Source organism: Protopterus annectens, chromosome 2.part1 (assembly GCF_019279795.1).
Source record: "Protopterus annectens isolate FY-2018-M chromosome 2.part1, PAN1.0, whole genome shotgun sequence".
Taxonomy (NCBI): domain Eukaryota; kingdom Metazoa; phylum Chordata; order Ceratodontiformes; family Protopteridae; genus Protopterus; species Protopterus annectens.
In genome coordinates, this window is record NC_056729.1 from 46044655 (window position 1) to 46070853 (window position 26199).

Sequence of the window (26199 nt, forward strand, 5' to 3'; positions counted from 1 at the left end):
TTTAATTCCTTATAGTTTATGTCAATCTTGCCACAAAACACTTCAGCTAGTCATACCTTCCATACATGCATTTATGGTAAACAGGCCATGATGCTTTGACAGATGGCCTGCACCGGTTGTCCCTGGAATTGTGGATACTGGCTAAGACTCTTGCCATCCCTATAATGCCTTTAGGCAAAGCTCAAAACAAAACTACCACCATAACTGATGCAGGCAAGCAAAAATGGAGGGTAATGCTACTCAATGCTAGAAGTCTAAACCTCAAATTGCACTCACTTGACGCACTCCTTGAAATGGAGAATATCGATCTGTGCAGTGACAGAAACCTGGTTCAAGGCTCCAGAGAGAGCACCCCTGCATTACCAGGATAACTCATACCATACCTTTTGGCCATCAAACCAGGGCCAGAACACCAAGGGTGGAAGTGTCCATATTCATCAAGGACAATCACACCTCCAGGCTAGTTGCCAAACATAATTCCTCAGAAATTATTCAAGTGCAACTCTGGGCAAAACTGCAATCCATATTGTAGCTTGCTACACATCCTCCATAATTCCCACTCGAGAATCAGGGTCCAAACAAACACCCTAATATCGGGAGATTTCAACTACCCAACTGGGAGGACTACCCTTGTACCAACTCCTTTCAACACTTCCTAGAATTCATAAACTCCAATGCCCTGGATCAACTTTTCCACACCTCTACCAGGGGAATATCCTAAACCTAGTAATTACCAATGAGTGACAGGTGCTCCACACCTGAAGTCAACTCTTAGTTGGTCAGATTCAACCATAAACTAATCACCCTAGACATCCACATCTCGCCCCCACTAAGGACACCACTGTAAATAAGCTTCTGCTTTAAGAAGCACAAAGGTGGCTTTGGAAAACTGGCCAATTTCACAACACCCATGCAGATGGACATTGCAGTTGCCACTACCGAATCTTATACAAAAGCACCTACACAGGTGCATGGATCATGCCTAATAGAACCAAGACACAGTCTTCTAAAAAGAAAACTGATCTGGTGGTCCCCTGCTATAAGCAAACTCTACAACAGAAGGAAGAAACTGTTGCAAAAGAAATCCCACAAGTGGAGGAGCTCCCTGGTCAGCCTCAGCAAGAAACAGATCCCTCAAAATCCTCCAAAGTGAACTATGAAAACAAGATAGTTACTGACTAAGGACAACCACAAAGCATTCTGCAGCTGTCAAGAATCTCAATGGCAACACCCAGATCAGAGTTACAGCAGGATGGCACAAAATTCACAGAACCAACTGATATTGCCAACATCCTGGCTGACCTATCCCCCACCTCCTAATCAGTGCCAACTTTATCCCCCACCTCCTAAAGTGCTCACATCTGTACCAGAAGAATGCACAGTTGTACCACTCCACAAAGGGGGAGCCACCACAGACTCTGGGAACTATCGCCCTATTAGCCTGACTAGCCTGGCCTGCAAGGCCATGGAGCAGATCATGGAACCAAGGATATTGGTACCCTCCAAACTCTAGACCCCACACAGTTCTGATTTGTGAAGGGCAAAAGGTCTCCTGAACCTGACAGACTTTTGAAACAGTCAAAGCCGTGGAAGAGGGTAAGGCAGTCCACAAAGCCCATCTCTACCTAACCAAGGCTCGACACCATCCCCCATTCAGGTATCAGATACTTACCAAGCTGGGTATAAATCCATACATCACAAGATGGGTCACCAGCTGGCTCACTGACTTCCTCATACTCCGGCTTATGCCATACAATACTGAAACCAATTCTTACCTTTAAGATCAGTCTTCAGTTCAAATACTCAACATTTCATTACCTTTGATATTTTTCCATTGTCCATACATTTCCTCATTCAACTTCTGTACACATGTTCCTACCACCTCCATAATTGTTTGAGATGGTAATTTCCATGTCTCCAGTTTTAAAATCTGCAGATAATTCATCCTTCCCACCTTAAGGTCCCCCCCATCCTGGCCCATACTATATGGTCTGAAAAATGGTCTACTACCCACCTCAGTTATTTTTGTCTTAGAGCAAACTAAAGGTATTTGACCATGTCAATCTGCCCTTTTAAATCTCAACATTTTAATTCACTTATCTGGTCTCTTTCCTTGTGTTAGCATCACTAATTGACATTCACTTAACTTCAAGCAGATTTTCCCGTCATTAGTATACACACCATTAATTTCACATTTGTCTCATTCTTGTATTATCCTGCTCAATTGCCAATATTTGGAGAACATGTCCAGTGCCAATATTGCCTATATTCCTTTTGCATTATATCTACCAACTTCACCACTGTACCAAGCCTCATTTTGAATATTTAATTTGAAATCCCCCCCAAGTCTCCCACTTGTTTTCTTCACTCCTCTCCAGTTTCCATTTCTCCTTTCATTATATTAACCTGCATTTGAACCATTTCTCCAAGTACCTTTTCCATCTTCAGCCTTTCAGCACTCAGACTTCCATCCTGCACTCCAAGACATCTCCTGTAGTATTTTTCTAACCTTCAATCTTTTCCAAGATAGGATGGCTAAACCAAATTTTAGTTTTTGCCAAATGTCCCCTCCCACACAAGGCACACCATTTGTCGTTTCTGTACCAAGTCTTTCATTCCCACAGAAACAGCTCCAGTGCTAAGCAAATATCACAATTTCAGTGTTTGAAATATCTTTTTTTTACATGAACCACCTTTCCCAACCCCCATCACATACATTTCATGTATCAAGCTACTTTACTACATACTGGAAACATTTAACTCTTGCTCATCCATATCAGAAGCCCTAAATTGCACATTTCTGGTTGCTGTCAAATTCTAAAATAAGTCCTTCCCATTTCCAACCTTTTTTTTTTTAGCACTCCATGTCACTCCACTGGACTCTTCCTTAGGCTCTACCTGGTTCATCATGTTTAACACTGGTGTCTACAATCCAATTCTAACTTTTCCCCCTCAGGATATCATTTCTGCTGCATTCTACCTTCTGGAAGTGCAGTAGCGGCAGTTCAGCATGAAAACGCAACTCCAAATAGTGAATGCAGTCAGATACATTCTATGGCATGCTATAATCAAGAGTCAGTCATCTTGGAAAGAGAAGTTAAATGGGCCCTGTAAGTGTTAATGCTTCAAGTGGCGATAATTCCAGAGTTGTTCATAATCCTGAATGTTACAATATTAGGAATGTCAAATATGATCAGTGGCCATTGTACTGAAAGAGTACTTGCATTTCCCTTTTTGGGAGTGGAATACAGCTATTTGCATTAGTTTCACACCCAAACAAGGTAATGCAAACTAAACAGCAATATTTTAAGTGACAGGCAGACCCCAAATTGCCAACATTTGGCTAGAGAAAGCAAGGGGGGTTCCAAAAATACACTGATCAATGGGTTAACCATTGCCTTGGGAATCTGTATGCACAAGTGAAAACAGAAAGGGACTTGCAGTGCATTGTTGCATTTCTTTAGCAGCCTTCATTCAAGCATCACCCTACTTTTTACATGTAAAAAGCAGAGTGAAAATTCTGAAATCAGAAAGCTGCCAGAAAAATATTTACCACAAATATTTGAATAGCACTTAGCTTGCTGCTCCGCATCAGAATTATAGAAAGTTTTGCCCTGGAAACTGGAGTAAATTTTTCTAACCTGGTTCAATACTTGCCTCCAGGAAGTCCGGCTATGGCAAATCTTTATATGCTCTGAAAGATCAAAGACATCATAGTACAAGATAAAATGGTGCACTAGACTTTACTTATTGCACAAAACCCAAATTCCTTTCAAAGGAAAGTGTGAAAGTGAAGTTATGACAAGCATGCTGGTAATCACCTTGCACATTAGTATCCATGGATGTTTTAAACTGAGCTATGCTAGAGTGTATTAAATAGAACTGATTAAAGTCAAACGGGGCATGTTGAGTGCAGTGTGGTATTGAAAACTACATATAGTTTTATTAATGGAAACTAACAGGTACACCAAGCATGTATATATACTGGAAACTGCAGTACTGAAGAAAAAAGGTAGACATTTGTGATAATGGAGCAAACAAATTCAGATTTAATGGAGTGGTTGATATGGGGCCAGAACCTCAAGTCTGAACCAATAGTGTTGCTTTTGTACAAGGTAGGGTAGAGTAGCAATACTCTCAAGGTAGAGAGAGTATTAACAGATCATCAACTTTGAACTTTTTGAAAGCCACTAGACAGTTTTAAAAAAGTGTTATATCCATGACAATTCAGATGCACTTTAAAAGTCAAACAAGTAAACCATCTGTGCCAAAGTGCAGCTAAAGGCAAACATGCAGCACCATGCATACCCACAGAGGTTAGCAGTTATTGCAGACACAGGAACATTTGTTGCAGATTGAGTGCCTTCCAACTGTTTGATCCACTGGTTCATGTCAATAAACTGAACCATAAAATGTACACCGATCAGGAGAGAACTTTTCAAACTGGTATTGGCACTAGAGTGCAGGAAAAATTATAGCAATAACTCCAGTGTTGCAAGTGTGCAATGTGCTAGTGAGTCTAGAGTAAACAAGAAGTGATCCAGTCATCCATGTGAAGTCTTCAAACTGAACAGCAAGTCTAATGCAGTAAAGTCCTGTGCCAGCAGAGATCAGATACGTGAAAAACAGGCAAGTACTAATATTTCCTGCAGGAATACATTTGTTCTGTGGCCTTAATAAAAAATTGATCGGTGATTCAGAACTAGCCCTGTAATACCAAGGCCAGCAGAGATAAATTACCTTTGACATTCTACAAGTCATGTTGAATTTTACAAATACAATGCTGTATTGTAAAACAAGTTACTGTGAATCGCATGCTGCCTTTGACAGAAATGCCCTGTTCTGTTGCCAAATAAGGAAATTGTTTTGCTAAACTCGTATGCCTCTTGGGACACAAACATTCATCTGCTCTCTGCCTATATAAACAGACCACTGAACATGACTATTACAAGGTGAAGTGCACCAAAAATTTAGCAAGGCTCACTAGGAGGCAAATGTGCAAACTGAAAATTGAACTACTAGAACTATCAATATTGTGTCACATGTACTTCCATAGTCAGCACCCATCTTTGTTTTAAACCAGATTTTTACTTGCAAAGAGCATACAACTTCAGACTTACCAGGTAGAAAATGTCAAGACTTCTCTCATGTTTTAATTCCTCTCGAAAGATGTCATAATCCACCCAAACGCTCATCTTTGTTCCACATGCATGCTCTTTCTTCGTGCACTGAATCTGCACGAAACTTGTTGTGGAAGAGTAGAATTCTTCAACCGAAAAATATGCATCCCCATAGTCATGTGATGGCTCATCGGCAGAGGAATTTCCTTCAGGCAAGTATCGAGCCTAAGAAAAAGATACAAAATTTCATTAAATGATGCAGAAGATAGCCCTCGTTAGGGTGAGCAGACAGCATGCAGAGTGTGATGGTAAATCAAGAATTTGCTTCAAGTATAAAAGGAACACGCAACACCCCAACATCCAGCAGGATGAAAAACAAAGGCAGTTTGAAAAAACTAAACCAGTGGAACTCCATTTGTCATTTTCCTGATATTCTAAAATGACAGCCATCCTTGCATTCCTGTTAGTTTCATTATTTGTGATTTGGCATTTGTCTAAAGAAAACTGAACTGCTTGGTGCTTTTCAGATACCCCCACCCTGCTACTGCACGTTGCATGTGCAAACTGCAGCCCTTCCATTTTTACTATGCTGCATAAATAAAACATAGGTAACTTCAAATGTAAATTTGTTAGTTTGCCATAGACTAATCAACCTCTAGCTCCAGCTAAGAGCGGTTTTTATTCTTCATCCAGTGTTAAAAGTAAACTTATCTTAGTAAGCCACAGCTGTTAAGACTTGTTAGTGTCCCACAACCATTTCACTTAACTCAAACCATTTCAGCCGCAAAGCATAGCACTTCCATTGCAACAATGAACTTGGGAAGAGTGGTCTGGTTAGGTCTTTGGGATAGAGTATCCACTGGGAAGGACATCAGTATTCTGGGGGTTGAAATATCTGCACATAGTCCAATTACCTACCTTCTGGAAGCTATTTTGTTGATCTTGTGTGCACAACTTTCACTGAATCATGTGCTAGGTGTTCAGCTAGTCAGAGGATTGGAGGCTACTGCCAAAACACTGCCACAGTATTAACACTGTCTTGTGTAACAGAACACATTTTACCTGAATACTGAGTTTAGATACCTGGTTCTACTGCATCTTTTAGTCATCTAAGCTATCACCAACTCTAGCAGATGGGGCCTTGGTTCAACAGGATGAGATTCAGTGCAGCACCAACCTTATGCTATACTACACACACTATTGAAAAATTATTCCCACTACCTGGTTTGGAAGTAGACCCCATTACCTGTTCTGAGATTTGTGTACCCTTTAGGACAACTCTCAAATATGGCTCATTTGGGAATTGGGCTCCTGCAGTTATTTATTGTAAAAATAAAAAACTTTCCTCTCAAGAGACTGCAATGTCCACACATTGCATTTGAAATCCTATTTTAAAATTTTTACTGATAGTTTTAATACATTGAATACAGGCATAGCCTTTGCTATTTTCCTGTGGCCATTAAGTTAGGGTCCAGCTTGTCCAGTTCATGAGAATCTTCTCTTGCAAGTACTGCTATCATTTTTTTCTATCCAATTCACCCATGGAGTGAAAACGAAATTTGCAAACAAGTTTAAAGTATTGCAGCCTATTATCATTCCACCAGGACCAGAGCTTCCACAAAGCCTCATTTTTAGTTACCTAAAATACAACTTTTAGAAGGGCAGATTGAGATGCAATACTGTACCCAGATGCAAGTTTCCACCTTTTTACATATTTATCAGCTGTACAGAGTCATGGGCTCTCTGCAAAGTAGCATCTGCCAGAAACTGGTAATTTACACCTGAAAAATTGTGTTAATACTGTAATGAGAGATCTGAATGAGCAAATCCACTCAATAGAACCAATTCCCTCCTCTATAGATAGTGTACCACAGAAAGGTGAAAACTTAGATGTAGACCAAGGCAGCAAGAGAAACATGAAAAAGGTGGACAGGTGCGTTAAGGGACCTATATAAATGTCAAACATCTGTGCAAGGTCTATTTTCAACAGTGAAATGGATCCCCATCTCACACTCCCGGGAAGGGGGGGGGGGGAAGAGAAGTCTTCATGGGAACTTCCAGGGGGAGTCTTCATGGGAACTGCCGGGGAGGGGAGAAGTCTTCATGGGAACTGCCGGGGGAGGAGAAGTCTTCATGGGAACTGCCGGGGAGGGGAGAAGTCTTCATGGGAACTGCCGGGGGAGGAGGGGGGAGAAGTCTTCATGGGAACTGCCGGGGGAGGAGGAGTCTTCATGGGAACTGCCGGGGGAGGAGGAGTCTTCATGGGAACTGCCGGGGGAGGAGGAGTCTTCATGGGAACTGCCGGGGGAGGAGGAGTCTTCATGGGAACTGCCGGGGGAGGAGGAGTCTTCATGGGAACTGCCGGGGGAGGAGGAGTCTTCATGGGAACTGCCGGGGGAGGAGGAGTCTTCATGGGAACTGCCGGGGGAGGAGGAGTCTTCATGGGAACTGCCGGGGGAGGAGGAGTCTTCATGGGAACAACTCACCTCTGAATGCTGTTACCCAAGGACCACATACAACTTATTACAAAAGGCATCCATGAATCGCAAATACCTGATGCACAAAATGTCAGCTGAATGCAGTACAGGAGTCAGATAACCAGTACCATTACAGAAATGTATAGGCTGGGGTGGAAAGGTCTTCAGTTTTATGTAGTCAAATGTTAAGCACTTTGGAATAGTGGTCAGTCTGGGAGTCTCTTAAATTTCTATCCACATAACAGGAGTGGTGAGATTATTCCAGTAGAGTGCAACATTGTAGACTAGGGGAAAATGGCTGAACTGACCAAGTTTGTTCATAGGATACTAGGCTACTGGCCCGGAGGCCTTTATAGGTCTAGCCAAGAATTTTGCCCATGTTCCCACAAAGTCAGCACCCATTATCCCCCTGTTCAGAGACACAGGTGAGAGTCCCATGGGTGTATTCTGTTTTTCATCCAGTTGTCCAGCCTCCTCTAAGAGGGCTAGTAGTACTATGCTTGACATGGAGAGGGAGTGTAATCCTTAGATAGGATCTTTGGGACAAATCTATCCCACCAAGTTCTATTAAAGTCACAGACCAGCTTGAAGCCTTGCATGCTGGTTGTGCAACATATATGCAGCAACTCCATCAAGACTGGGTCTAAGATGGCCTTGTATGCAAGACACAGGTCACCTGAGCAGTCAGACTGAGTAGAGGGACAAGGCTTTTAGCCTCTGTATAGGACAGGTGTTAAACCCTAGATTTTCCTGGTCAAGAACCTCTGTGGTCTCCGGCTACTGCATGTGCTTGGCAAGGTACATGCACAGAAGGGGCATTGTACTCAATAGGTCTGATGAGTACAGGGATGCACTGACATTTTTCCTGGATGAAATATCCTTGTGTATGAGGTGGGCTTTATAGAAAGTATTCCATACAATGGAAGCAACATGGTGGTCAAAATCAGGTTGCTATCAACCTGTGTGCCCAAGTCCCTCATGACTTACTACAGGCTTAGTATGTTATTAGTTGTGACTCATTTTCCCTAAAGGGGACGATTCATTTCTTGAAATTCAGTTTAAGGCCATGCACCAGTCATTTGTTTGGGCAAGGCCCTCTTGGAGGACGAACAGTAGAGGGCCCAAGACTGATCCTTGGAGCATACCACTTGTTATGGTCTAACACTAGAGGTGGCTTCCTCAATTTTGACTGAGTGGGTTCCATTAGTGAGCCATTTAGCTACCTATCTGGTAACATGGGTTGAGGCCTAGCTGGGAGAGATTATGCCAGAGTGGGGAATAATGTTGAAAGATTTGACTAGGTCAAGGTAGGTTGTGACCACTCTTTCCCTTGTCCATGGCTTTGGTGATGGTTTCGAAGTAGACTAAGTTTAAAAGGCATCATCTCCCTTTGACAAAACCAAACTGCAAGGGCGAGGTCTGATGGGCCTATAATTGCATGGGTCAGTGGATGCCCCACCTTTGTGTAGGGGGATCATTGGCAGTCCTCCATTCAACTGGGATGAAGCTGCTCAGGCTTTGGTCGAATAGGGTGCCTAATGGAGCTGACAGCTCATGCCAGAGTTCATGTAGGATACAGCCAGGGATTGTCTGGTTCCCATGGAGACCAATTGTTGCCTTTGAGAGGCCATTAAACACCTGCTACCTGGTGAGAGGAAGGGGCTGTGCTGGAGATGTCCTGGCTTACTGGTTGGAAGGGTGAAGTTTTCACTGACCCTGCCAGTAGGTTGGCTATATCTACAGCATTTTTGCATGTGGTTTTTGACTACCAGTTCAGAGTCGATTTGGGTGTTACCTTTCAGACTGCAGATGTATGTGAAGGCCTTGTGATTATCCTTGGTGAATGTGACCAATTTGGACTAGGATTTTACCAGTGACATTTGCTTGTTCAAAGGAAAGATTGCTTCCTACTTGGCACCTGCTCCTGGATAGCAATTTTTTCCTTTTATTAGAGAGTTTGCTTGTTGCTGCTATCCAGACAGGTTTAATCTTCCTTGAGGAAGATTTTTGATCCAGTCAGGTATTGCTGAATCCATACAGCTATGTAGCTGGTCAGTTTTTGGTGTAGGCTTGGACATTAGTGTTAGTTCCTACTGAAGGGACAATGGCAAAGAAGCTGCCGATATCTGCTCTCAGGAGATTGTAGTCAGCTTTGGAAAAGTTTTTGACCCTAAGTGGGGGGGGGGGGTGTCAAGGAAGACTGAGACTTCAAAAGTGATCACATTATGGTCAGATCCTACCAAAGATGACACTGTAGGGGTGCTTCAGTGGCCAATCATGTTGGTTAGTACCAGGTCCAGGATATTTTCACCTCTTGTAAGGGTGTCTACCAGCTAATCAATACATTGGCATTGACAAAGTAAAGAAATCTCTGGGTGTTTATGTTTGGGCTAGAAAAGGTCTTTCACTATATGGTTGGGTAGTTAAAGCCACCCAGGATCAGAGTAGAGGGTTGAATCTTTATGGGTTCAAGTCAGTCCAGATAGGTGGAGTGGGCATTTAGTCATGGGTGGGGGTCTGTAGCTAGCTTGCAGACGAGAGTCTCCTGTGCACCAGCCTGGAGGCGAAGATAAATATTAAGATTTCACCTCTGGCTTTGTAGCCCTCTGTTTGGGGATCTGAAAGTATGGTAGGACGAGTAACTTGATAAGACTGGGATGATCTCTGCAGCTTTGAACCAGGTTTCAGGTGAGACACAAATGTAATCATCCTACAGGGTAAGAAATGCTTGCAATGAGTGCAGTTTCATGCCAATGCCCCTAGCGTTTAGCAGCATAACCTTTAAATTTTTAGAATTCAGATTGGTAATTTGTGCTCATGACTGCCAAAATAGGTACTATATGGGAGGCAAGAGTCTTTGCCTGAAGCCCAGGGGAGACATGAATGCCATATCTGGCAAAGCACCATGATGTGTTAATCATGTCCTCTCAGGCTAAAAGGTACTGGATCCCCTTGGAATGACACCAGAAACTAAGCAAATTGTCAATTGTTTGCATTGAGGCATTCTGGGTGACTGTAGGATGCTGCTTAAGGCTAGGGACATACCTACCTGGGGCACATTAAGTGAACTCATAGTCCAGACATTCACACCAGCATGGACTAGGACAGCCATAACAGTTGAGGCTTAAGTGCATGAGTGATATGGCAAATTCTAGCACCTGACGAGCAACTCAGTGACTTTTTGTCTATGTGCCTCACATGACTAGTATGTTGGGTTTGTGGCTGGGACTTTGAGGCCGAGACAGGCATGTGTCTTGTGTGGCAGTTTGCTTTGAAGGTTTCTTGTTTAGGTACATCTGTGAGAGCCTCCACATATGTAGGAGTGTTGTACAGGTGTGGGTGGTGTTAGAGGTGTGGTTTGTAGTGTTTGTGCAGAGTACTGGCAATTGAATAAATGCAGCAGAGATCTCAAAGTTAACTCAGTACAGCAGTGGTGCACAATGTGCAAACAAGCACAAACCCATGCAAATGCAGGGGTAAAATGCCACAGAAACAAAAGTAAAATAGAAACACAAATTTACCAATAAACCCTGGTCCCCAAGCTCTTAAACACCCTATGGCAGACCAGCTCCAACCAGTTCACTTACTCCCATTAAGTGTAACCAGGCCCCAGTCAACACAAGATAGCATAGCAGGAAACTGGAATTGCATCTGGATACAGCAAAACCTGTAACCAAACTATGCTACATATTTACTCTGTTTAAGTTAATTTAACACAGGAACAGGTGCACACAAACAGCAGCAAACAGACTTAAATTAACCAGTAAAACAAAAAGAGCTCAAAACTGAGCCCTGTTCCATCAACCCTCAGAGGAAGGTTAACCGCACACTTCTGCCAATAGGGTGCAGGGGAACCCTCCAAAAAAGATGGCCTGGATTTGTCTTGGTGGCTCAGCATGTGGCAAACTGACAGGACACCGAAGATCAGAAAACTATGGGTATTATTCCTACAACCAGCATTTGAATTCACTACAGACAACAGTGCAACACAAGGGGATGTTGCACCCCAAAATGTGCCATTCTTCTGACAAGAATGGCAAAGAGGTCCCCCGTAACTTCTGGACAGCTAAAGAGGATCTAAAAGTCCCACATTTATAAGATATTTTCCCTGAAGATGCTCCAAGATGTATGGCCTAGTCCATCAAAAGTAGGATTTATACAAACTACCATGAAGGGCAGGTATAGAGGATGCATAGGTAAAGCTTGCAACTCTTGGCTGACAAAAATGAATTTCATTAATCTGTATAATATTAATCCAAAAGCCTTTCTAGCACAAAATTACAATAAGATGAATATCTGAGCTTTCCTTGCATATTTAAGATGGAAAATAAAAATCAGTATTAGGCTGTATAGGACCCAGTACTTTACAATCTGGGTAGAAATGGTCACATGTAGAGGTGGGCAATCCAGAACCAGCTCAAGATTTGCTCTAGCTTGTGATCCAGCAGGTTAGAGACGAGCTAGAATTGCAAGTTTGAGTAATTTATTTATACCAGACCTGCAGGTTGTGAGAGCTTTGTCAGGTCTGTATAACTAAGCATTTTGTCAGGTCTGTATAACTAAGCATTATGTTTGGTTGGAATGCTAGAGATTGGCGTCACATGCCAGTGTGGAAAAAAAATAAGTGCTACTGTAAGAGTATATAAAAAGATTTGCAGCTCATTTTTAGGATCTGGGCTGCATTTCCCTTTACTCCAGGGTGCTTGCCCATTTCCATGAAGCAGATGGAGCCTGTTTCAGTGACAGAACATGGCAAGTACCACCAATGCCAAGAGCAGCATTCTGTAATTGGCCCCGATTTTAGCTCAATGGTGTGATCTTTGAGGTGCCTAGTGTACATTGTGTGTTCAAGAGCAACATGTAATCAAGTGTTTTCTTTCACTATCAAGCAGATGTGCAGAGAAATGGACTGCCTTTTTGGGAAGGGGTGTGAAGGCATCTTGTACATGAAAGCACAATGCCATCATTATTACTACTGGCAGTAAGTGTTAACTTGTTGGGACAGTGCATTTACTGCAAGCTGAAATCGCAAACAGTTACTGTAGCTCTTGCATTCTCAATGAAAATGTACAAAAAGGCATTATTGGGGGCATACAATTCATGAAAGTAAAAGGGCAGTTATAGTTCATATGGTTTGTTGTCGGGCATTATTCATCAAAAATCTGTTTGCCATTATAATTTGTACCATCTTCAGTGCACTGCAACATTGTGCATTTTGCACCCAACTAGGTCAAGCATACTGTCTTTAATAGTGGGTTGCCTTAAGACAAATATGGTTTCTTAAATTCCAGCATTTCACAAGGTTTTTGTTCCATTTAGGCAGTGCATCTAGTTTAACCTTGGGGTAGTATGACCATTTCTTGTAAAGTGTGGTTAAACTACTGTGCACTAGACAAGAGTGAATGAAATTTTGCTCCAGGATAACACCCCTGCCCCAACACATACATTAGTGTACTTGCATGCTATTTTTTTTACAATGTTTGCCATTTTTCATTGACCGACCTGTAGCTTGTGTACAGTGAAGGAGGTGGCTGGGTGCAAGCTGTTAGTATGATCAACATACCATCAGCATTCATTAGATCAAATGCTAGCAGTGTCAGTGTGTTTGGCTGTTAACACTGGTTAATGACTACATCTGAAAAGTCCAGAGGCTAACAGTGCTACCACTGCAGTAGTCTATGGCTCAGCTTATACCAGGTTTGCCACCTTTAGTCACATGCTTTAATGCGAGACTGCCAGACACCTGTAAATGACTATTTGAAGGAAGACAGGTCTCTATGCAGTACAGAAATAGAAAGTTTGCTGGAAACCCTGGGCAACTCTCTACCCCCCAACCACCACAACTTTTAAAATATCCAGGTAATACACCAACTCAATTCAACATCCACATAGAAAACTTCCTCACCCCCTCATTCTACCGCCCCTACAAACCAAGTACTCTAAACTCAATTGGTACACTACAAAATAAAACCAGCCACCTTGGCAGCTGACAAATTACCAGTACAGTGCCTGAAAAAGTTAGCGTTCCCAGTATCCAGAATTGTCAATAGATCCAGAATAGAAAACCATGTCCCCAACATCCAGAAAAAGTTAGTCATACCCTTACATAATGGTGGAAATTTTACCAACTTATTCAGCTACCATGCAATAACCATCCCCCATCCCTATCCAAGATGGGAGTAAAATGTATCCACACCCAGTTGCTTAAATACCTCAGCCATAACCTGTTTGTGATTCAAGCTGGCTTTTTGCCTGATCACAGCACTGCTACTGCCCTTTTAAACTCAAACTATGGTAACTTAGTCTTTCAACCTACATTGATCCACCATGTTGGATACGGTCACACCAGAAACTCCTTGAGGAGCTACTCTCTAGGCCTAAATATCACTAGCCTGGTTCCACAGCTACTTATCCAATAGTAACAACCTGTGAAATAAGACTTCTGATTTCAGTCCACCCTCCGAGATCAGTTCTAGGACCCCTACTTTAAATTAATCTACACTACCACTAAACTACCCTGGTACAATATGTAGAAGACACCATTCAGCTGCTCAGCTGAAACACTAACGTCCCTGCAAAACACCCAAAAGGCCTTTGTCCATAGAATCCTGGCCAGATAGCATTTAAGAGCAAATCCTGAGCTAAACCACAACTGATTCTCTCCTAAAACTGTTGAAATCAAATACACTTAATATCCTATCGGCCATCTGAGTAATGCTCAGTATTACTGATACAACCAATACCTTATAGCAATCAAAACTAGAAACTAGGATCCTTCTTCAGGGCTGGCAAACTATGCAGAGACTTCAAACATAGCACAAATGGTTCATTTGTAAAGATGGGAGAGGCATAGATTGGAAGTAAAGCCTACAAAAACGGAAACATTTGCTGAATATTCCTCAGAAATCACCATTGCATAGCACTAAAAACAGTGACTAGAATTTAACCCCCTTAGCTACAGCCCATGACCTCCCCAGAAAAGTCCCCAGCTCTAAAACAAATACAACCTTATATAGCCAAGAGCCCTACAATACAAAGCTCTAGCCATCACAAAACCAAAAAGCACAGACTACTATCCAGTAGCAAGAGTCAGGAACCAAGGCTCCCCTGAAATAAGACCGGTAGACACTGCAGAGTCTTCAAATCACTAAAACATTTGGTTGTGCTTATGCACTACCCTGGGCCAACCACCCCACCCCCATACTCAATCTAAACTCTTACACCCTTTAACCTTTTTGTACCTTAATCTTACACTTAAGGCAACAGTCAGATTAAGTGTCATTTACACTATTCTACAGATAGACTCCATCCTCTACATTCCTCTGCTCCTACAAACTTCATTTCCATATTCCACTACTTGCTTTAATGCATCTCTCGATAAAGTTCTACCTCCTGCTAAATCCCTTGCTTTGTTACCCTTCTCTGCAGCAGACAGTGGCTGTATTATGTAATGTGTCCGTGCAATTTCTCCAACCAGCAGCCTCATGTATTTCCTTAAATTTATAGGCTACTGGGTTGGTAGAGGTACTACGAAAACTAAATCATGTAAACTTAATTTTACAAAATGCCACGAGTCTTTCAATGTATTTGCCTAATGCAGAACTTTTCTTCCCAGGCTTCCACTGAAAATAGGAGGAACCAGTCAGAACTTCCTTTAGACAATTTCTCCACTTCATAAGCCTACTGTGATACTGCCCCCCCCCCCCATCTCAAATGCATATATGCATTACATTCAGAAAATTCAATTTAAAAATTATAAACTGGAAGTTTAACAGCTACCTCTATGCATGTGTTTTAGAGCAGTACAGCCCCCCAATATGTATTAACATTAGCCAAAATAATAAAGCTACTGTACTAATCCTACATAAACCAAATCTGAAAGCCAGCCTCTAGCAGTACCAGTTCACTTTTTCTTCCCTCATCACCAAGAACCTCCTTGAACCTCCTTTCACAAATTATGCTCATTCTGCATTTAAATTGCATCAAAACTCATGCTTGTAGTTGTACTTGTAAATACTGTACAAAAGTGTTAATTAAATCTTGCATATTCTGCTGCAGGTTTATCAAAAGTGTATATTTGTATGTTTTGGAGCTTTTCTCCCCAGGGCTCAATTGAAAATGGGCCATCTTGGCCCAATGGACCATCCTGGTAAACCAATTGCAAATATGTTTCTAGTCACACAAGGTAGGCAAGGCTGTGCAGGCTTTTTTTTTTTAAAAAAAAAACAGAAAAGTTGCAACTTTGTCCAAAACTGACAGGTTCCCATCATCCTTTTCCATTTCACCATTATACTAGGAAGACCGATCGGTGGTATTGAGGTAGTGTTGTCGCCTCACAGTAACACGTTGTCCTGTTCAAAGAGTGCTATAAAACCAGCTGAGCAGATTTGCACATTTTGCTTCACTGCCATTCAGCTTAACCATAAACTACAATGGTGGTACAGGTATGGCAGTTACAACACATTAGCTGTACTATTACAAAACTGACCCCAGCCTGGAATGCAATACCAAATACAAGATTTAGGTTTTTCCCTAATTTTCTGAAAAATTTCATAAAATGTAACATGTACATTAGCTGCTCCTATTACAGTTTGCACCATGAGAACCATTTGTTATAAATGTTTGGCACTACTTTTAGAGCAGGACTTAAGCACCTTTGATGCTGAAGTCAGAGCACAAGCACCCAACTCTCAACACCAGAGCACTTGAGACTGCAGTCTTCCTTGGTACTACAGAGCACTCAAGACTGCAGTCTTATTCCTTGCATCACATATTTGGATAGCTTCCACATTGAGTCCTTTCCAGTACATGCTATCTATTCCAAAAGATAAATTACAAAGTTATGACTGCCAGAGTTGAATAAATCAGACTGCTCATATCATGGTGTGAACAGTGCATTTTTATGGAATTAGTAAGTTGGACAATTACATTTTCAGTTTGCCAGTATAATCCAATTGGGCCACAAGGAGACCATTTTCAATGGAGCCCTGGGGAGAAAAGCTCCAGAAAAATATATAGTACACATTGCATTTACATTACAGATTACCCCATAGGAATACAAATAAAATATAAGAAAATGTATGCGGTATCAGCATAGTTTGCAAAACAGCTTTTTACACAAGTAGCAGCATAGGGCAACTTAAGTAGTTGGTCAAATAGTTCAATATAGCTGTGGTATTTTAGGAGGCAGGGATGGTGCATTTAGTTCTAGGAGTAGGAAGTGGTAGTAGGATTAGGTAGGATCACCCTTGGCAAAGGCCTAGCTCTTTTACGCATGCAGAAGTTCAGATTAGGCATATTAAAATGGGACACCATTTCATGCCCTTAAAATGGTCAGTGCAAGACCCAACCCACGTTCAGTTCAACAGGGAGAATGCTGTAGAGCACAGGAGCTGCTCAGCCAGTTTTATAAGTAGAAGCCAGTACAATCATGCAAGTCACATGGCTAAATTTTAATACAATAAACTAGTCACCTTGACTAGTATTTGTACACCAATCAAGATGCCTACCCATTCCAGAAAAACCTGCAGATTTGGTTACTACACATGTAGTATATCCATGAGTACTACTGCACAGAGGGAGCCAAATAACTCAAAAGGGCAGCTTAACAGAGCAAAGGTTCACACCATTCTAGCAAGCTCTGTTGTGGTGAGGGATAAAGCATGAAATGTGGGCCAAGCAACCCAAGTTTAGCAGCTCAAGTGTCTCCTTAAGTTGGTATGAAGCAGGTTGATATTCCAGTCTGAGAACTACTAGTGTCCAACCATCACAGAAGAGCAATAGTACTAGATGGCTACACATGCTGTAACCTTCCCATGGAGCAACATGGAGATCATGATTCCTTTTAATGGACTCGCACATGCCAACCCTCATGGAGTGAGAAAAGGACGCAATATGTACTTTGCTTGTATTACCTCAGCAAGAGCCTGACTGGGTGTCCTGCAAAGTCCACAGCAGCAGAGTTTAAAGTACCTCAGTTTTCCTTTTTATTGCTCATTTTGCTAGCCACATTATTCAGACCATTTTTGTTAAACTCCGCTACTTACTATTTTTGAATTCTTATCTTGTATACAAGTGTTTATCTGTAACTATAAAGAGCAACACAAGTGAAATAGCCCATCTTCTGTTTAAGTGTTATTCCTGTATCTGCTTTAAACTCATGAAAAAATCCTGTCCCTCTACTTCCTGCCTTTCTAGAACTAGTAGAGTCCAGTTTAAAGATCTTGCTGAATTCTGGGCTGTTTATCTTAGAAAGGCCTAGGCAACACAAGCTTAGAGGGAAGGGTCTCTTAAGAGAGTGGTGAGCTTTGGAACAGCCAGTCACTGGAGTGGTTTCAGCTCAGAATCTGTTTTCTTGGCCATTTTGGGCTATTTCTATCCTCATCTTTAAAAACCCTTCTTTGTGTGGTTTTGTGCATCGTGGAGAGACATTTAAACTAGGGTGAAACTATTCCCAGTGCCAGAAAGTCTGCTCTTCAAAATTTTCCTTAGAACTAGCCAGTTTTCAAAATTATTACAGCACTCAACTTTCCTCACTTGTCAGGAGGAAGAGTTTTTAGTACTTAAAAAGCACCTATTCATGCATGTCCAAGGGTCAGGCTCCTGGTGTTTTCTTATCCACCTAATGAATCTGGGCATCTTGGAGCAATGTAGCAATTGCCTCATGTACACCAACAACCCTCTCCTCCTACCACCAAACACTACAACCTGAGATTCACTTTTATAACCAAACTGGAAGTGAAGCTCTCCAGCCAAGACTGGACAAGAGACAGTCAAGAGAAGGTAAACACCTGTACCACACCACATGCAACAGTCCATCAATACCTACACCACCTAAACCCACACAGTAACACCTACATTTGGAGGTTCTCAAATTCTGCCCAGAGACCTCCAAAGCAGAAACGCAAGCAACCACCCAGACTACAAAAAAAGTGTGCCACTCATCTTCAGCACAAGGCAAAATGTAACCAACACACTTCATAGGCATCTCTATAGTCACACTGATGTCCCATTCACCAGGCTAAACAAGTTACTGTCAGTTGCCTGTCAGGCATCAGGATCCACCACAATGCACACTGTTCACTCAAGTATAAACACGACTCATTGTCCATGTTGGTGTGAATTGGGAGGGTGGCCTAATGGTTAAGGTGTTTGCCTTACAGACACAAGGTGCAGGGTTTGAGTGGCACAAAGGATAATTGGCTAGGCTTAAAATGGCTCACAAGGGCAATTGGCCTGGCATCAATCTATGAACCTATGACCAGAGATGCACCTCTCTGGACTACATGGAGACAGAGGATCTCTCAGATCATGTAGCCAAGGCAGGTATTACACTAGCCCTGAACAGCTTCCTGCCATCACCCAGAATGATACCACATTGACTTCAACAATTGGCTAAGCTTCTGGTGTCATGCTAAGGGGCTCCAGTATCTCTGCCTGGGATGACAATGCTTTGCCAGAGATCTGCATCAGTCGCCCCTGGGATTCCAGATACTGGCTAAGGCTGCCACCCCTATAGTACGATTTGCTCAAAACAACAAACCCACCACTGTAGCAGGTGCAAGCAAGCAAAAACTGAGGGTAATGCTACTCAACGCATTGAAGTCTAAACCTGAAAATGCACCCATGAGGCTCTCCTTAAAATGGAGAACAGACATCTGTCCAGTAACAGAGACTGGATTCAAGACTCGAGAGCACCCCTGCATTACCAGGCTATAAATCATGCCACACCTTTTGGCCACCTAACCTGGACCGAAACACTAAAGGAGTGTCCATAATTCATTAAAGGATATCCATACCTCCAGGCTTGTTGCTCAACATAAGGTATCCAACATTATCCAAGTGCAACTAACACTGGACAAGACTGCAATTCAGGTTGTAGCTTGCTAGAGATCACCCCCCTGCTATGCCCCAGAATCCCCACTCCACGTTTGATATACTGGATAAGTTACAGCCCAATACCCTAATGGGAGATTTCACAGCTACCCCCATCAAGTGGGAAAACTATTTGTGTACTAACTCATTAGCTCACACATTCTGGACTAAACTCCAATGCCCTGGATCAGCTTGTCCATACCCCCCACCAGGGGCAAACATATCCTGGACCCAGTCATTACCAACATGGGTAACAGATGTCCCACACCAGGTCAACTCCTCACTGGTCAGATCCAACCACAAGCTAATCACCCTAGACCTCAATCCACCCCACATTAAGGAAACCACTGTAAACTTCTCCAAAGCCAACTTCACGTAACAGAATTGGCGAACTTCACTACACCCATGCAGACAGAGATAAGACCACTGAATCCTATACAAATGCATTGTATATAAACACATACGAGTGAATGATTGTGCCATCCCCAACAGAAGATGCTATCCTCAAAGGAAGCCAGTCTGGTGGTCCACTGCCATAAACTACCACAGAAGGAAGAAGCTGTTGCAAAAAAAAATTGTAAAATCCACTGACTGCAGGAACACCCTGGTCAGCTTCAGTAAGAAGCAGAGATCAATCAGTCCTCCAAATCTAGTTACGAAAATAGGATTGCCACAGATTCTAATGACAGCCACAAAACATTCTACAGCTATGTCAAGAATCTCAATAGCAACTTAGATGTGCTCTGAACTACAGCACAATGGCACTAGATATACATAACCAACAGATATTGCCAACATCCTGGCAGATAGGTTCAGTGCAAGCTTTACCCCCCTCACCCCCCCACCCCCCCTCACCCCCCCTCACCCCCCCCAAAGGGCCATTCCTATACCAGAAGAATGCATAGCCCCTGTATCATACATGCACAAGACCACTCCCCAAAGCCAAAAATAGCATCCATGGAACCAGAAATCCCAGGCTGCGTTCTTCATGAACTACAGAACAAACTGGCATCCCACCCAAGAACCATGTTCAATCAGCCTCACTTCAGGCTTTGTGCCTACTGTATGGCACAGCAAGTTATCCCACTCCACAAAGGGGGTGCCACCACAGACCCTGGGAACTACCACCCATTAGCCTAACTAGCCTGGTCTGCTAGACCATCGAACACATCTTGGAGCTTAGACAGAACCTGCAAACTCTGGACCCCACTCAGTTCAGGTTTGTAAAAGGTAGATAAAGTCTCCTAAACTTGACTGACTGAAGCAGTCACCAGAGCCGTGGATGGAGTGCAAGGTGGTGCACACAGTATCTTTACCTCATCTAGGCTTGACACCACCCCCCACTCGAATTCTAGATGCTCACTAAACTGGGCGTAAACCCTTAATGTCACAAGATGGGTGGCCAACTGGCTCACTGACAAACCCCACAGTGAAAGTAGCAGACTCCAAATCACTTGTCACTGGTCTGCAGTCTGGAGTACCACAGGGTTCAGTCCTGGGTCCCCTCCAGTTTGGCATCTATTTCTCAGAAGTCCAGGCTAATACAGCAGGTCTTTGGCCAACAAAGTTCAGACTGCAAACTGGGAGCCATAATAGAATCACCTAATGATGTGGACATTCTACAAAGGGGCCTCACTGAGACCAATGCTTGGTGTCAAAGTCATGGCCTCAAGCTCAGTGCAAATAGTGCATTGTCATCCCCTTCGGAAAAACTATCCATGAACTACCAGAGTAGTGATGAGACCTTAGGACACAGGTGGACAGTAGTCTGCAACCATCACATCCTCACAGTAGTCAGGAAATCTTACATGGCACATATCACAAAAGGGTTCTCCTCTGGAAAACAAAAAGTCATTGTTCCTCTACTCATCCTTCAGACCAGAGTACAATGCCCTATTTGGCATGTACATTGCAAGACAACTGAAGGCCACAGAAATACCTCACCAAGAGCATTTCTGGCCTCTTTCTGGCCTCAGATGCCATATGCAGTCTCAAAAAACTCCAACTCTACTCTGTTATTCATCACCTAATCAGAGAGTATCTCAGATTTGTTGGACATGTTACACTTTACATTGAGCCACACTCCAGGGACCTAAACCTGGTCACCACAATAAACAGAACATGCTGGAGGGATAGATTCCTGTCCCAGAGACTTCCCATACTCTGGAACAGACTACTCATTCACGTCAAGCAAAGCTCCTCATTAGCCCTCCAAGAGGAATCTTGGCAATTGGATGGGAAATATACCTCGGGAATCACTTATGGCTCTGCTTGACAGAGGCAAAGGAAAATAATTTTCTTGGGTGGCAAAATCCAGGGAATTTTGGTTAGGCTTGATGGCCTAATACCTACCTATGAACTCCTAGGACAGGATGCTGGTGAGGGCAGACTGTGGTGACCCTTAAGATTGCTCCCCCCAGCCTGGTCTTGCCTCCCTGCAAGTATTCCCATGTGAGGGCAAGTGATGAGTTGATTACCCTGTTGCAGTATAAAATATCACCTCATTTGCAGTATATCACCTCATTTGTCATGAAGAGCCCACTAGTCTAGTGGGAATAACCTGGTCAAACAGCTACCACAATTCTTGATAAGAAAAATTTAATTTTAACTCCATGTTACTTTCCCTGCAACATTGCCCAAGGTATGCTGCTGTAGGGCAAGAGATTCTGCAGTCAGTAACATTAGATAACTACAGAAGAGTTTATACCCCAAACAAAAACTGAAAGCCGTAGATTTACCTATGGATTCCACAAAGTATTCCAGGTGCCCATGACCACTGCCTGGACAATTTATGGATACGATAAAGTTGCGGTAAGTTATGAATAAAAATGGGGCAGATTTAATAAAATAGCATACCAAGACATATCTAGGAACCAACTAGCAAGCTCAGAGCAGCACAAGTCTGCTAAAGTATCAAATAGTTTATTCCTGTGAAAGTAGTCCTGTACTCTTCTCCCACTCAAGATGCCTGAAGTCCGTCTACCCATCATATGAAACTACACCGACAAGCAGCAAATTATATTGCCTGTATAGTTTCAGATTAACACTAAAAGCAAATTTCTACACCATTTTTGCAGCTGCATTATGTTAATTTGTATGCAGGTTCTTAGCTCTTACCAGGAGTAGTGTTTGTAGAAGTGCCCTAAATTGTGCTAATGCAACTGGTGTCTTTAGCCAGATCTGTGACAATGCTGCATCGAACCATTTCAGGTGATGCCCAGACTGCCCAGTAAAGAAAAATGTACTTAAGAGCAAGTTGAAATTTGAAGCTAAAGCATTTGTTGAGGGCCTTGCAATATATAGTTGGGCAAATCAGTACTGTGGTGTAGAAAACAAAACTAGGTCTTCATATGCAGATGTGGAAAAGTTCAGTTTAGCTGTGTAATACATTTAGCCAAAAATGGCATCTAGTGGAGCGGTGTCATGACAAAATTGATAAAGTGTACAAGGAATACAAAAATCATGGCCATTTGGAAATCTATTATGGGAAGTTGCTAGGCTATTAGCCCTGAGACCTTTATAAGCCAAGCGTTTAGCCCATGTTTAGACAAGTCTGCTCCCAATGCCCCCATCCAGTGACAGGTGGCATCCCAAGGGTCATTTGCAGTTTCCCCAGTTATCTAGGTTGTTCTTGAAAATGAGGTTTAGCAGAAACTATGGAACAGCATGCCTGTTAGACTTGGCACTGATCTGAAACAGAGGATCTGAATCAGTCTCAGTGTCTAGAAATTTTAGCTGACAGATGAAATGTTTTAAACTGGAAATTTTTTTGCATTAAAAGTTATGCATGCTTGGTATTTAGTCTGGCACTGGATAAACTAGTCAGAATATTTACATCTGTTCAACTTTGCCTAACAAAGAAAGATCGTCCTATTTGCGCTCCAGAACTACCCTTGAGATAAGGGATGTATCCTACTGCACTGCCCTCGATAGTCAACTGCATGAATGGTCAGCTCAGCATTAGAGCACTGAAACAGTAACCATGTGCAGTCCCATATACAAGTGGTCACTCACTTCATGGCCACTGTAAAAGTAAAAACAAAATGGAAAAGGCTGCATCAGTAACGTGATGCAAGGTAATCCATACTACAGGCAAGTACTCCCATGACTTTGACCTTGTTCTAGCTAGATTCCATGTGAAATTCTCTGAAGCAATTTTACAGAAATAATGCACCTTCAGTGGAAGATTTTTCACAATCGCCCACACATCTTGCCAAAGGGGGCAGTTTCCACATTGCAAAAATGCAGACAAGTCTCAAACTTTTTTTTTTTTTAAATACTATGACCAAAAGTAGAGCTTGATACGCATCCTGTTTCTGCAAAAATCTTCAAACCCTCTAGCCACAAGATACGTTATTGCTTTTGAAGTGGAGGATTCTGTTCAAAAATCCAAGTACAAGATGGGTGTGTATCACTTTCAAAGTCGGTTCAAGTAATTGCACATTGTCAGCTCTAATTTCCTCAGCCAGTACAAGGTTCCAAATGGGAGTTTGGCTATACCCACCAGTTCACTCATATGCGATGCAGACCCTTTCATACAGACCCTTTCATACTTCTATCAGGTGGATTAGAAACTAGCCTCGAGGCAGGATGGTTAAGATGCAGAAAAACTAGTGGTTCAGGTAAAAACTATGATACTGTTGGACTGAAAGTACTAATAAAAGCACCTAGTAGAAAAAGGACTACAACTGACAAAATTATTATTTCAGGCCAGAACCATGTATACATCAAATGAATACTGCATGCTCGACAGCTCAGCTTAGTTATAAAAAAGCAATTTGTTTTATCTTCTCCTGCCACATGCCCATAATAAATATGGCCTTGCCTCTGTACTGCAAAGTCACAAGTGTAAATATCTGGGAATACACAAATGCGGCAATGTAAAGGTTCTGAATTGCATATTCTGAAAAGTCAAGGATGTGAATTATGTCTAGACTATATAAAAATCGTGTTGGTCCAGGGCTATCAATTTTTACCAACATAACTTGGAACAAAGGAAAAGGCCCCAAATTAGACATTTTAAAGGTTGGCAATATCTAAAATTGGAAATAATTCTGGGAATTTGAGAACATAGTGAGAAACATTGGGGGTATTCTTACATAAGAGGCAGTTGAGAGGCATTAGTCTAGTTTAGATTTGTTTGCAATCTATTCTGAAAATCTTTCCCTGCACTGCTTTCACACTTTGTACTAAATGGATGACTAAATGGATGACTATAAGGAACCTTTGAACAGTAGTACCCCTTTATGTCCACAAAATGTTTTAACCTTTGAAGACACTACTGCACTGTTGTCTAGGACTACTTCACATCAATTGCTCAAATTCTTCCTTACTTTGTGTAATTGTCTCATAAGTGTGTAATCCTCCAGCCTTTTACAGCTATGACTCAAGTCACTGCACCCCCTTAAATCCAGGTCATCTCCATATCTGCTCAATCATTTCCTCTCCTCCCATTTTCAAACATCTGTGCTATGAAGTAATGTTGTGGTGCTCTGAACTCAGAACATTCAGCAATTGAAAATGTTATGCTTTATTTGCAATGCTGAAACAGTGTTACCATGCTTTTAATCCTTCAACAGTAACCAAAAATTAGCTTTGACCACAGGACAGCTGAACTATAGCTGGCATTCTTCCATAGTTGGGAGAAACACTAAATAGGTCCACTCAATTTTTCAGAACCATTTTTGGGGGTCTGCCTATACTAGCATGCCACTTCCAGTATTGGTGGTGTCATGATATATATTTAAATGTATTTTTAGATTGAATTCAATATGCACTGACTTAAGGGGAAACCTGAAAGCTTTGCTTTTCCATATTTGGATTAAAATTGGCAAACCTTTGTGGTTTGGTTTTTGCTTCAAAGCAGAATTTTCCATTTTTCCATGTATTTGATTCAGTTTTCCATATTTTCATACCTCACTGACAGCTAAGAAATTAAGAGTGCATGCTGTATCACAACCAACCCAAGCTTTAGATGCAGATTTCAATAGAAAAATCTGAAGTCATAATGACCCTCGCTACATTGATACATTTGGAACCAAACTTTTACTTTTCCTAGTGGATTAACTGGTAATGGTAGTATTTAGAGATCTTGTTTACCCAGTTTACTATTTTATGCTCCAATATGCTGCAGGAGTGCCAAAGGCAGTGTCCAAGGTTTTCTCTGGAAAATTAAGAGCATGAAGTGAAGTCCCTTCTCACTGTTTACCATTTACATGCAAGCATATCTAGCAATTTAAAAGCTAGCATTGAATCTTGGGGTGCCTTTTTATAAGTTGGTCCTTATGTAATTATGTGTAACATTGCATGTGATGCTTTATTAAAACTGGAGCATACCCAATAAATCTAGCCCATCTCAGTTTGATTACTTAATTGAACAGTCAGCATGGGATATGAACATTGACCTTGGGACTGTCACTGGGACAGTTCCCAGTTACTAAACTGGAACGCCCTGCCCCAAGTAAGTTTCCACATTTTATAGATCTTATTTTCTGATAGATGTACAAGTTAGAAAATCCACAGCTAGAACTGAAAACCTTGAGCAGATGTTTCTAAACTCAGCCCACGAAATCAGGACAAAGCTAAAAATGGGGGCAAAAGCCCAAAACAAGAACAGATTTTAATTACATACTGTATTTTCTGAAGAATGTCAAGTCAATTTACTGGACGATTTGCCAGAAAACCACAAATTTTGGGATCCTAAATGAACTGCAAAGTCTGCACAATTG

General features: G+C 42.0%; 1 protein-coding gene across 2 annotated transcripts in view; it reads right to left on the minus strand.

Moving 5' to 3' along the window:
- Window positions 1-26199, minus strand: part of LOC122793959 (alpha-2-macroglobulin-like protein 1) — a 621161-nt gene that overhangs the window by 439052 nt on the left and 155910 nt on the right. For both annotated transcript variants that reach the window (XM_044062013.1, XM_044062014.1), the window contains one exon: window positions 5121-5345. In XM_044062013.1, coding sequence (XP_043917948.1) covers window positions 5121-5345 — 225 coding nt within the window. The remainder of the gene's footprint in view (window positions 1-5120; window positions 5346-26199) is intronic.